Source organism: Mustela lutreola, chromosome 13, assembly GCF_030435805.1.
Source record: "Mustela lutreola isolate mMusLut2 chromosome 13, mMusLut2.pri, whole genome shotgun sequence".
In the NCBI taxonomy this organism is placed as follows: Eukaryota; Metazoa; Chordata; class Mammalia; order Carnivora; family Mustelidae; genus Mustela; species Mustela lutreola.
Window position 1 is genome coordinate 73,767,698 of NC_081302.1, and position 12,692 is coordinate 73,780,389.

Sequence of the window (12,692 nt, forward strand, 5' to 3'; positions counted from 1 at the left end):
AGAGATTTAGTAGAGACTCTTGGCAGGTCTTGGGTATTTATCTACACATGGGGAAATGATAATTTGCACACACTGAAAGGACTTTGATTAGAAGCTCGAAGACATCTTTTAAGAATGCTGACATTTCAAATGTCTTCCCATCACCCTTAATGTTTATCTGAAGTATGGAGGTCTTTTGATTCTATACTCCTCTAACTTCAAAAAGTGCACTTCCAATATATTTTTTTTCCATCATTCAGCAAATATTTGCAGAGCATCTCCTATACACCAGGACTGGACTATATATATTGCACTAGATTCTGAGTGAATAAAGGCCTTTGGGGCACCTGCTGAATAGTGGAAGAAAGAGCAAAACAAACACAACAAAAAAATAAGAATCAGTAAACAAATGACTGCAAAGTACAAGGAGCTAGAAGGTAACCAATGAGGGCGTAGCACACCTCTTCAGATAAAATAGTAAGGAAATCTCTCACAGGCAAGGTGACATTTAAGCTGGCATCTACATAATGACACAGTAAAATCCCAGAAGGAGCTGGAAGAAGAACAATGCAGGCAAAGGGGGGCAGTCTGCACACTGGCTGAAGGTGGGGGGGAAATGGCATCTTATAGGAGTTTAAGATGAGACTGGATGAGACTCCATGAGACCGGAGCCTGGTGAATGAGGAAGATGGATGAGAAAGAACAGTGAGGAGGGAAGCAAGGTCCAGGCCAGCCTTCTATGACAGAATGAACAGAAAAAAGGAAAGGTTGGATTTTATTCAAAGTGCAATGCAAAGCCAGTGAAATAAAGCAACAGGATAATATGATCCAATTTAGATTCATAAAAGATCATCTATATTATATTTTACTCCTCCTTCCCCAAAGTTCACCAGAATGATAGATAGAGGTCGACACATGTTTAGAAGATGTAAGTCAAATACAGATGTTTTGAATTAATTAGCAAATTAGAGGAAGCTAAAACTAAGTGACTGCCGAAGACTATAATGAAACAGTGAGCTCAGTCACACTACAGAACCCCAACAGGTTTCTGTAACAGGTGCAGGGAAAGGCAGATACTGCAGCTCAGGCTGAAAACAAGAGGCCTGGTGAAGGTTTACATACAGAGTGAATAGAGTTCCTGCATCATGTTCTTAACTTCATGAGTCATTTGACTGTCCTTTCCTAACCAGAAGTTAATTTGGTGCAAATCTGAACCAAAGAAGCTTGGGATGCCACAACATCAGGCACAGTGGGAGGTGGGAATAGTGGGATGCTGAAAAGGAAAAAGAAGGGTTTGGTGAGAATCTGCACAGCAAGCAAAAAGATCCCAGTTATCTCCCCAATCCTACTCTCAGAATGCCAACAGCCAAGTGTTTGTCTTCCTGGAGAAACTGACCTAAAATTCAGGAATTTGCAGGTTTCCCAACAAAAAGCTATCACCTAGCCACCTAAAACAAGCACCAGCTAACAAGCAACATTTCTGTATATAGCTTCCAATCAGATTTGAGTATCTCCCTTGATTATCTAAGGTGAACCTTAGAGATTAATATTTTCCATATACTCACTTCAAGAAACAGAATTGTCCACAGAATTGAGACAAGTTTCATAAACATCATAGTAAATCTGTCTCTGCTCTCTTGTAAATTTGAAAAGATCAAATTTTCATTAGACCATTAAAACATTCAGAGAAATAGAGACAAAGCAAGGAATAGATGAAAATGTTGAAAATTAAGTATATCATAAATATCCTAAAATTTGTAAGAATTACTACATATATAAAACAAAAACAGAATGCTAATTAAAAAAATAATCATGTTGAGGGCAGGGGGTCTATTTATTGCAGTAAATATCCTTATTAATTTTATTCATTGAACAAAAAAATTAGCAAGATGGAGAACAAGAGATTGGACACTAAAAACTCAACAGTAGAATTACATTAAAAGGTAAAAAATTTTTCAAGTTAGCAGAAGAAAAATACAAAGAGAAAGATACCAGGAGAGAAAAGGTAAGAAAATTGTAGGATCAATCTAACAAATAAGAGTCCCAGAAGAGAACAGAAAAAAGAGATGGGAAAAAAGTAGGAAGGAACTATGCAGGAAACAATGCCCAGAATTGAAGGACATGACTATAGCTTCTAGAGCCCCTGAATGTCCAACATAATCATTGGCAAAAGATTATTACTAATGCATACAGTTGTGAAATTTAGAATGTCAGGCATAAAGAAAGGATCTTATGTGCTTTCAGAAAAAAAAATACAACAGGGTCAGGAATCAAAATGACATAAGTCTTCTACAAAAGAAATCCTGGATGCTAGAAGACATTTGGAGGAATGGATTCTTAGGGAAAGTGATTATCATCCTAGAATTTTATATCCAGCCAAACTATCAGACAAATATAAGGAAGAGGAGAGGATATTTCCAAATTGGGAAGCACACACTCAAAAAAGTTCCTCCCATGCACTCTTTCTTAGGAAACTACTGGAAGATGTGGTTCAGCAAAACCAGGGAAGAGGGATAAGAATGAAGAAGAGGAAATAAGATCCAATGCAGGCAGAGGCCAAAGAAATTTCCAGAATGATGAAAAAGGAAGTCCCAGGGCACAGCTGGTCAGCAAACCCATAAAATAACCAGACTAGGTTAGAGGAAAATGATGAAGGGTGTCCGAAAGATGACCTGTAGGAAAACTACTGGAAGTGGTAGAGTGTTTGAAACTGTGTTTGGAAAAAATCCTGGTAAGTATGTGACAAAGTATTTGGAAAAAAGTAGTGATAGGGACATAGAAGACTAAGCATATTTTAAAAAAAAGGCAATTATTAACTCTGGTTAAAAAACAAAATTTTTAAAAAAAGAAAATGTAAAGGAAAGGAAACAATCATAAAGTACCACCTGGCTCCATACAATGAATGGAAGTTTCCATTCATACAATTCCATTCATACCATTCATATGAATGAACCCTGCTTCAGGTTTTCCATTCATACAATGAATGGAAGGTTCCATTCATACAATTCCATTCATACCATTCATACAATGGTATGTATCATATCAACATACAATGATATGTATCATATCAACATACAATGATATGTATGATATTACATAATCATATCTTCATATCATCATAATATAAATATTAGCAATGAATTAAGCAAGAATTTGTAATATAATTTTTGAGAGAATGGATGGAAGGGGTGTGAGAAAGAGTTACAGGAGAGCCAAATCCTTAACCACCATAACAGGAAGTCAGTAATAATAATGTCTAAAATTGATGAATCAAAAATAGCAGTATAGGGGTGCTTGGGTGGCTCAGGCGTTAGCATCTGCCTTTGGCTTGGATCATGATCCCAGGGTCCTGGGATCAAGCTCTGCTTCAGGTTCCCCGCTCAGCTAGAAGCCTGCCTCTCCCTCTTCCACTCCCCCCTGCTTGTGTTTCCTCTCTTGCTATGTCTTTGTTAAATAAATAAATAAAATCTTAAAAAGAAAATAGCAGTATATGCATATAATTTTAAAATATAGAGGATTACATAAGAAATAGTCAAAAGGATTGAACTGATTATCAATGGGGTCAAAGAATGGCTGTTATTTTGTAATAAGCCCTTATGCTATTATTTGATTTCACTGTATACATGCATTAGTTTAATAGAAGTACGTTTCAATTTTTAAAAATAACAATAACTGGAAACAGCATGTTTAACTTGACCACTTCATCTTCTCCAGGTTCTTCCATCCTCGTTTTTCAGGCCCAGGAAGGCTGTCCCTTCAGGCTACATGTCCTATTGCGTGTACCCACAGCATTTTCCACGTGGTGCACCTTTTCATACTTGACTGTCTTTGTTTACCAAATTGCCTTTTTCTGTGTCTGTATTGTGAGTTCCTTGAAAGAAGACACCACATCTGGGGTGTTCACCACAGCAACTCCAGTGCACAACACGTAAGCAGGAAAAGGAGAAAAATGAACACGTTTACCTTTTGCTTTGTCCACAAAATCTCTTCTAGTATTGGAAACAAACTGATTTGATATTGCCTTCCTAACCTCTTCCTCTGTAGCAGTGATTTTCCAAGGGAGATAGCTCTTTATTGATGCCGCAGGTTGACCTTGAGGTAGTGTCCAGGAAAAAAATTCCTATGAATACAAACACAGTTTTTAAGAAAATCCATATGGGTTCCCCAATTGAATGAAGACTCTGAATATCTGTGTGTACATATTCCTCTGGGTCCTTTACACCCCGCTGCCACACTGCATTGTTTACAGGAGTCTTGTCAACAGGAACCAACAATTTACGCAGCTGTAACACAGGTACTTTGTAATTTCTTTGACTTTTTCATATTGAGACAAGAAAAAGTGACTGCAAAGTCCAAAGAGTTGTACTTGCAAACAGAAATCTCCAGCCAAGACCAGAGGAGAAGACTCGTGCTAGCTTTGGCTCTAAGAGCCCAAGCAGATAGCTGCTGCCTCCCCTCAGAGCCCTAAGTTTCGAGACACACCCAGCCACCCATGGAGAGGCCTCAGAATGAGCATGTAGGAGGGCAGAGGGCAGGCTCTCTCTTTGTCTGCAAAGAAATTTTATGATCATGAAACTTGAAACCTCCAGCACCTCTTTCCATATCCCACTCTCTCATAACCTTGCTTCCTACTTCCCTGAGAAAACTGAAGCCCTCTGATGAGAACCTCCACACACAGCCCACCACACCACCCAGCCACCCCATCTGCTCTCACTTATGCTGTGATGGGAATGGAGCAGCAGGTGCTCTTAGCAGGGCCCACTGTGTCTGGTACGCCACAGTCCACTGCGTTTAGCCCACACTGGCCCATGACCCCCCAAATTCTCACTCCTCTCTTGCAACTTCCATTTCTCCCTCTGTTTGGGGTCATAGTTGCCAATATCCAAGCTTGCCTTCATTTCTCTTAGAAAGGAAAACTCTCTCTTCACCCTATCTTCCCTTTTAGTTATTAAGGTGTTACTCAGTCTGCCTTTTACTGAAATTCCCCCAAAATAGTTACATATATTCCCTGTCCCCAAAATGTGTCTTTAAAGTGTCTTTTAATCTTCAGGGTCCCTCTCCATTCCCTTCTTTCCCGTATAATCTATTGAAGGAAAAAATGCCATTTGATGTGAAGAGGTTCCCTCTCTCTGGATTGTGTGGAATGCATACACATTGTGCAGGTTAACAAGTTCCTCTGTTCCCTGTATTTCCTGTAATTGGCAGCTAGATCCAGACTGACTTACACATGGGACAAATCCCTTTAGCAAGACTGTATGTGGCAAGAAGGACCATAACATACAGCTGTTTCTCTTTGTGTGATGTTATCAGCTATTGATGCTTAATGCCTAGATTAGTGGATACAAAGGGGTGATATTCCATCATTTCTTTTTCATTTATTAGCTAGAATATGCTTATAAAGAGACATTTTCCCTCATCTACCCTTTAGCTTACCTGTGGCATAGCTCATATAGATAAGGCAGAAAGAAAAGCTTGATCTTTCCCCCTTTGTCAGTTTTTAAGGTAATGAATTGGGTTTTTATCATCCTCTGAAAGTGTCACCAGTTTGTGTGTGTGTGTGTGTGTGTGTGTGTGTTTACAGAACTCACAGATCTAAGCATATTCGATGTGTTTCAATCTATTGCATATATTATCCTTATAGAAGCTCAAATCATTTTGGGCCTGTAGGTACTTCTTTAATTTTAATATAACTCTAGTAGTTTTTTATGGGTTTTTGTTGTTGTTGTTATGTGGCATGGCAAGATGTTCCAGACTCATCTTGCACATTTCCCACCCCAAATCTAGACTCAGCCAGTTCCTCAAGAAGCTTTCCATCTCACACTAACCAAGCATTCTTCCACCACAACTGCTCTTGTCAAGGCAACCAAGGAACTCCATTCTGCTAAAATCAATGGCCAACTCTATCCTCATCTTCTTTGACCTGCCAGCAGCATTTCACACAATGGTCAGTCCTTTTTCTTCATTTTGTTCACTTGGCTTCTAGTACAACACACTCTGTTGGGTTTTCTCCTTCACAACTGGCTGCCCCTTCTTCAGTCCCTTTCGCTGCTTCTTTCACTGGCCTCTTAAAAGTGAAGCGCTCCAAGTTTTGGTCCTTGAACCTCTTCTCTTTTCTAGCTTAATGATCTCATCCAGTCTCATTTTATTTCACATACAGAGACTCTTACTTATCTTTAGCTTAGACCTCTCCTTCAACTCAGATCCCTATATCAACGTCCTCCTGTATGTGTGCTCTTACAAGCTTAGATACCTCTAACTCCACATTCCCATGCCTGAACCCCTGAGCATACCCCTCAGTCTTGAATATTCTACATTTCAGTTAATGATCCCTCCAACTTTGCCACTCTTTAGACCTAAATCCCTGGAGTCATTCTTGGTCCATCTCTTTGCTTCCCATTACACATTCTTTACATCAGAAAACCTTATTTGCCTATGAAATATATTTAGAATTTAACCATTTCTCCCAACCACTCCTAACACCCTAGTCTGACTGAGCCATCAGCATTTATCTCCTGGATTATTGCGTTTGCCTCCTAACCAATATCTCAACTTCCACATCTACTCTCTGATAGTCTACTCTTGGCCAGGGCACTCCTGTTAAAGTATAATCACGTGACCCCTCTTCTCAGAATCCTGCAGGGGCTCCTCATATGTTTCAGAGTCATTGTCACCGTCCATGTGCAATGGCCTATAGGACTCTTACATGATTTACTTCCCCCAACTCAGCACACCTCTATCCCTCATTCCCTCCCAAACCCCTCCTCCTCTTTGTTTTCTGTCCTCACCTCCTCCTCCTTCTCCCTTATCCATCACACTCCACCCACAAGGACTTCCTCCCAATTCCTTAAAACACCAGACATGCTCCTGTCTTAAGGCTTTGCCTTTGAAAGAGAGAGAGGTTCTCTCCCAGATATCAGCATGGCTATTCTCTCTCACCTCCTCCAAGTCTTAGTGTGAATGTCACCATCTAAACAACACATCCCCAAACTATCCCACCCCAAATTGCAAACCCTTCCCCCACCCACTCCACTCTAGATCCCCTTTACTCTCTTCATTTTTTTCCATAAAACCATCCCTTTCTAATCTTTTATGGCACATTACAGTCTGCCTGGTTGTTATATTTATAATCAGATGTCGTCTCCCCAACTAAAGTGTAAGCTCCACAAAGATAGGGGTGTTTTCCTGTTTTGTTCACTGCTCCATCCCCAGGCTCAGAAGAGAGTCTGGCCCATACTAGGCACTCAGTAAATATTGGTTGCTTACATAAGTAAATAAATAGGTAGTACACATAACTATCCACTGCCTGAAGACTTTGCCCTCCCAGTCACTGGCAAGCCCAGCTAAGTTGTTTTTTTCCAATATCCTGAATGGGACTTGCAGTCACCAGTGACTTCCGGTGGGACACTCCGCAGATAGCAGAGACAAGTTACATGATGATGGAACACTCGTGTGTCCCTTTCCCAGGCATTTCAGATACCCATCTTTCAGGCTTTCCTCTGGGGCTGCTCCTTTGTCTCAATTTACAGCTTCTTTCTTCACCCTGTACCTCAAACCTAGGGATGATGAACCCAGGGCTTCATCAGGCACACACATCTGTATCCCCATCCTGGTAGTGCTAGTCCTCTGAGGCAACACTCACCCACCCCTAGCCTGTTTTCCACCTGACTGCCCACACTTGGATGCATCCCTATTTTCACCAATATATCAGCCGGCCCTTGTTTCTCACCACCCCCCCCCTTTTTTTTTAAATTTATTCAATAGACAGAGATCACAAGTAGGCAGAGAGGCAGGCTGAGAGGGAAGGGGAAGCAGGCTCCCTGCTGAGCAGAGAGCCCGGGGCTCAATCCCAGCACCCTGGGATCATGACCTGAGCTGAAGGCAGAGGCTTTAGCCCACTGAGCCACCCAGGCGCCCCTCTCACCACCCTTTCCTGGAAGGAGCTCCCAACACCAGTCTACATTTTAACTCCCAGGACAATTGTTCTTTAGAAGCAAATCCTGTCTGTTAGCAGAGCGGGAGCATCTGCTAGTCTCATCCTAGTTCAGGCCCTGAGCCACAGTCAAAACCATTCAACAAAAACAATAAATGGCAGAGCAAGAGGGCTCAGCAGAGTAAACAATGCAGCACGCCCTCAATCCAGGTCGAGGGGAAGAGCATTCACGTGCTGGAGCAGCTGCAGCCTGGTGTGGAACCCTCATTGTTTGAAAGTGTACAGGGCCATCTGCCTCACTATGCCCATTGGCTGAGAATGCACAGGACACCCAATCAGTCTATCTCTCCTTGGCTGGGAGCTTTCAACACACCTAAAGGGAAAATAAATGCTTGTGTGTGTATGTGTGTGTGTGTATGTATACATACACAGTATAATATTGTAACTAATTGCTTTTCTTTAATTTTAAGATCTCAAAGCAAATATTTAAGGGGTAAATTCATTAAAATAAATGGGTGCCATGAAGAACCAAGTTAAATGGGGTATGTATGTTCTAATGACTCCCAAGTCTACATCTACAGCTCTCCTCTCCCACACAGACTCCAGACCTGTACATGCAATTGCTCGTTGGACAAATTTTCAATCAACATGTCTTCAGCTGAACTCACATTTCTCCCATGCCCTTTCACATCAAACTTGGTCCTTCCCACGTTCCAGCTCAGCAAAAAACAACAGCTTACACCCAGCCATCCAAGCCAAAACCAGAAATGTTATCCTTCATTCTTTTCTCTTCCTTGTCTTTTAGATCTTTTCAGTCACCAAATCCTTCCCATTCTACCACCTAATGTCTATTGATTGCATCCAGGTGCCTTTCCAAGGGAAAGCCAAGTAAATGAAATCCTTTACTATAGTTGAGCATTGCTTTCTATGGTAGAAGAAGGGTATATTGTGCTCAGAAGAGAGTCTATTTCCATCTAGAGAAGAAGGGAATTAGAGACAGCTCTCTTTAAGCTGCATCTTAAAGAATGTATACGTTTCTTTGGTGGACAGGAGAAGGGATTCTAGATAAACAAGATGACAAAAGATCTTGGAGTTTGAGAACGCATATTGCCAAACACAAATACTTGTGAGTGCCAGCATTATTGACAATAACCAAAAGGTGGAAACAACCCAGATGTCCGTCAATGGAAAAATGAATGAACAAACTTGGTATACACATACAATAGAGAATTATTCAACCATAAAAGGGAACCATAAAAAAGAATGAAGCACTGATAGATGATACAGGGTAGATGGACATCGAAAACATTATACTAAGTGCAGAAACCAAACATGAAGGGTCAAAATTGTATGATTCTCCATAAAAACTATCCAGAATAGGTCATCCACAGAGACAGAAAGTAGGTGCGTAATTGCCAGAGGCTAGGGAAGAAGGAAGCAGGAAGTAATTTCTTAATGGGTGTGGGGTTTCCTTTTGGATGATAGAAATGTTTTGGAATGAGATAAATGTGGTAGTTACAGAACATTACGAATGTACTAATTGTCAATGAATTCTTCATGTTAAAATGGCTAAAGTTATGCCCTGTGAATTTCAATTTTTAAAAAATCTTTTTAAAAATTTGGATGATAAGAAAGAAGTAGTTAGAAATAAATATGAGAAGGTAGGCAAAAAATAGTATAAGAAGGACCATAACTACAGATGAAGAATCTGGGATATATTTAGACTCTCATTCTTATGGATTACTGATACAGTATTAAATTAAATAGATATGTAGATATTAGCTTACTTGACTGGGGTGACATTTGTGTTTTCTGATTCCTCTTGAAGTCCCAATTTTGACCAAATCTTCTTTAGAATGTGATTTCCAAACATACTCATCATTGTACTGTGTCTGATTGGGAATAGGGTCACTAAGAGAATATGTATATCCTAGTCTTCTGATACTTTTTTGGCTATGGGAAAAGATAGTGGAAATCAGAATAAGGGATTAAATACCAAATCTCACAGCAGTACACATATCAAATACTTTTGCTTATAACTTTTTTTTTTTTTAAAGATTATCTGGTTCAACACTTGGTGCCAGAAATAATTTAATTTCCAGATTCCCTTGAAAATAATTTAATTCCCAGATTGGCCATTTGATACTAAGGAATTGTTTCTTTTTGAGCTGTGCCTTAGGACAGTTCTTCACAAACGTATGGGAAGACTAAAATGGAATTTAAAAGAACAGCCATCTGAAATTCAGTAATTTTTTCAATTAATTTTTTTAAAGAGCAGATACTCTCCCCTATAAATAGTACTTCAGTGTAATCAAATGCTTGGTGAAGAAATGTTTCTCTCTATGAAAGTATTCAAGTAATAAAAGGAAGATACAGAAGAACTGGGATATCACTAGTTTGCAAGGCCGTAATGAAATTATGCATTCAAGCAATGGTCACCAGTTCTTACCCCACAGTTCAAGAAGAGGGTCCATCAGCTATCTTGTGCCCTGGATGGACATACATAACACCTATCTGGTGTTTTCATCAAAACACCCAGCTTGAATCAGATGAAGTCTTTGAAATAGTAGATTATAGGAAATGCATGAAAAGAGGAATATTTTAAACAACAGAGTGGGAGTGAAATCAGAAAAATCCAAAACAATGTCTGTTTCTTCAACAAAGAAATTCTCAGAAAAGAAAAAGAGGAGGAACCTATGCATTAAAGGAGGTTGAAAAACCATCACCAAGTGCAATGTGTAGAACTTATTTGGATTTAATTTCTAACTGACTCATTTTTGTTTTTTTTAATTATGAGACATTGGGGAAAATTTGCTGATTGGCCATTTGATACTAAGGAATTGTTTCTTTTTGAGCTGAGACAAAGGTATTGTTGCATATTTTTAAGGCACCCTTATCTTTTAGAGATACATAAAAGTAATATTTTGGATTAAAATGATATAATGCCTGGAATTTGCTTCAACATTATCCAGAGGGAAGGCGGGTGGAAGGTATACATAAAAAGTGTCAATGTGTTGATTATTATAGGTGGATAATGGCTAGGAATTTATTGTATATTCTTTTGTGTATATCTAAAATATTTCATATTGGCTTTTTCTTTAAAAAAGCCTGTGTTGGACTTAAAGAAGCCTGGGTTTCTTTAAAGACAGCCGAGGTACTGTCTTTAAGAAACCAAACATCTGGAAAGTGGGATACATCTGGATGATGGACTATTTTACTTATCGTTCAGATGTGTAGGCTCAGGTAGGACTGTGGTCCTGAATGAAAGTGAAGTCATAATATCTAACCATGATACAAGGGAGAGAGAAAGATGGGGGACAGAAAGCCCCTGGGTAGGTACGGAGGTTTATTTTCAGGCAGAGGCATGTTAAAAAAGAGTGCACTGAGAGATGGAGATCTGAAAATCAACTCCCTTAAAGCTATCTGTGCTGTGTTGCCTTTGGAAAATCTTCATGTGCTTTTGATGACTTCAGTTTCATTAAAATCCCATACCCTTACTTTGGGTTTGCCTTTGGAGGTCTGAGAGGGTGAGGAGGGCATGGGGAAAGGGGAGACAGAGGGAGTGCATTTCTCTAACCAGGACATGTGGTCAATGTGGGGATGTCCTGAATTTAGGTACACTGTAGAGTTCTGTGGCTAAGAGTAATGTCCAGTTTTTCATTTCCTAACCATTACAGAATGCTCAGTCCTCTTTAAGGAGAACCCTCTGAGAAGAGAGCAGAGAATACAGAGTGCTTCAAATGACTCTTTGCCCCACACATTTAAAGTTAAAGATTTTTTTCAGTTTAAAAAAACAATCCCTAGGACATGTCATTAGCTAGAAAGAAGAGTATCTCTGAACAGATGAAGTAGTACAGGATGGCAATCCTGATACTTTGGAACACAACTCGGATCTTTTCTCAGATTAGCAAATTTGAAAGATTCACTAGGTAAAACCGATACACAAAAATTTTGTTATTTTTTTCCTTCAAATTTTTGTATCCGTCATTCAATTGGGTACTTAAGTCTTTTTTTTTAACCCAAACATATTATGAAATATTTAATCCAGTACAGCCATTCCTCATTTTATCTATATTGTAAAATATGTAATGACATATGGCAGTACATGCTGGCTTGCCAGATCAATTAATTTTCAACAGGTAGAACTTTCTCTCTCATTAAATGCATAGTAAATGTTTCATTTGTATCTATAAGAGAAGATGGGTATTAGCTCAATCTATTGTGGCAATCATTTCACAATGTATGTAAATCAAACCATCACACCGTATGTCTTAACTTATACAGTGATGTATGTCAATTGTTCCTCAACAAAATTGGAAAATATATATTAAACAAGTTTCTCCCAAGTGAAAGAACAACTGATGTAATTTAATAGTCACGTATTAAGATGTAGCTTTTCAGAATACTTCTCCAAAAATGAGTTAGGGAATAACTCAATAACTGGATGGCATATCATCTAATTATTTCCTTTCAATAAAACCAAAAGACTAACCCAACCAAGTTGTCAGCTGCTCAGTCATAAAAACCGCCTTATAATTTCTGGCATATAACTTAGAAAGAGTTCAAAGTCTTGAATGACAACACCACAGTTAACTCCTTTCATTCACATCTACTTATTTACATGAACCAGTTTGCTCAACACTAGAATTTATAAATTGAAAAATAAGCATGAGAAGTAGAAAAAAAATGGATGCTGAATGCAGTTCCATTCCAAAAATAACACTTTAAACTGGATACATAAATTAATTGCAAACAGAACAGTCACATTTATCTCGTTAAGTTA

At 39.1% G+C, this 12,692-nt stretch overlaps 1 protein-coding gene across 1 annotated transcript in view; it reads right to left on the reverse strand.

Annotated features, from left to right (window-relative positions):
• Positions 1-12,692, reverse strand: part of TEX26 (testis expressed 26) — a 31,447-nt gene that overhangs the window by 11,772 nt on the left and 6,983 nt on the right. Inside the window, exons 3-4 of the mRNA XM_059143886.1 lie at positions 9,697-9,862; positions 3,943-4,099 (exon numbers count right to left, since the gene is read on the reverse strand). Of these exons, the coding sequence (XP_058999869.1) occupies positions 3,943-4,099; positions 9,697-9,862 (323 nt within the window). The remainder of the gene's footprint in view (positions 1-3,942; positions 4,100-9,696; positions 9,863-12,692) is intronic.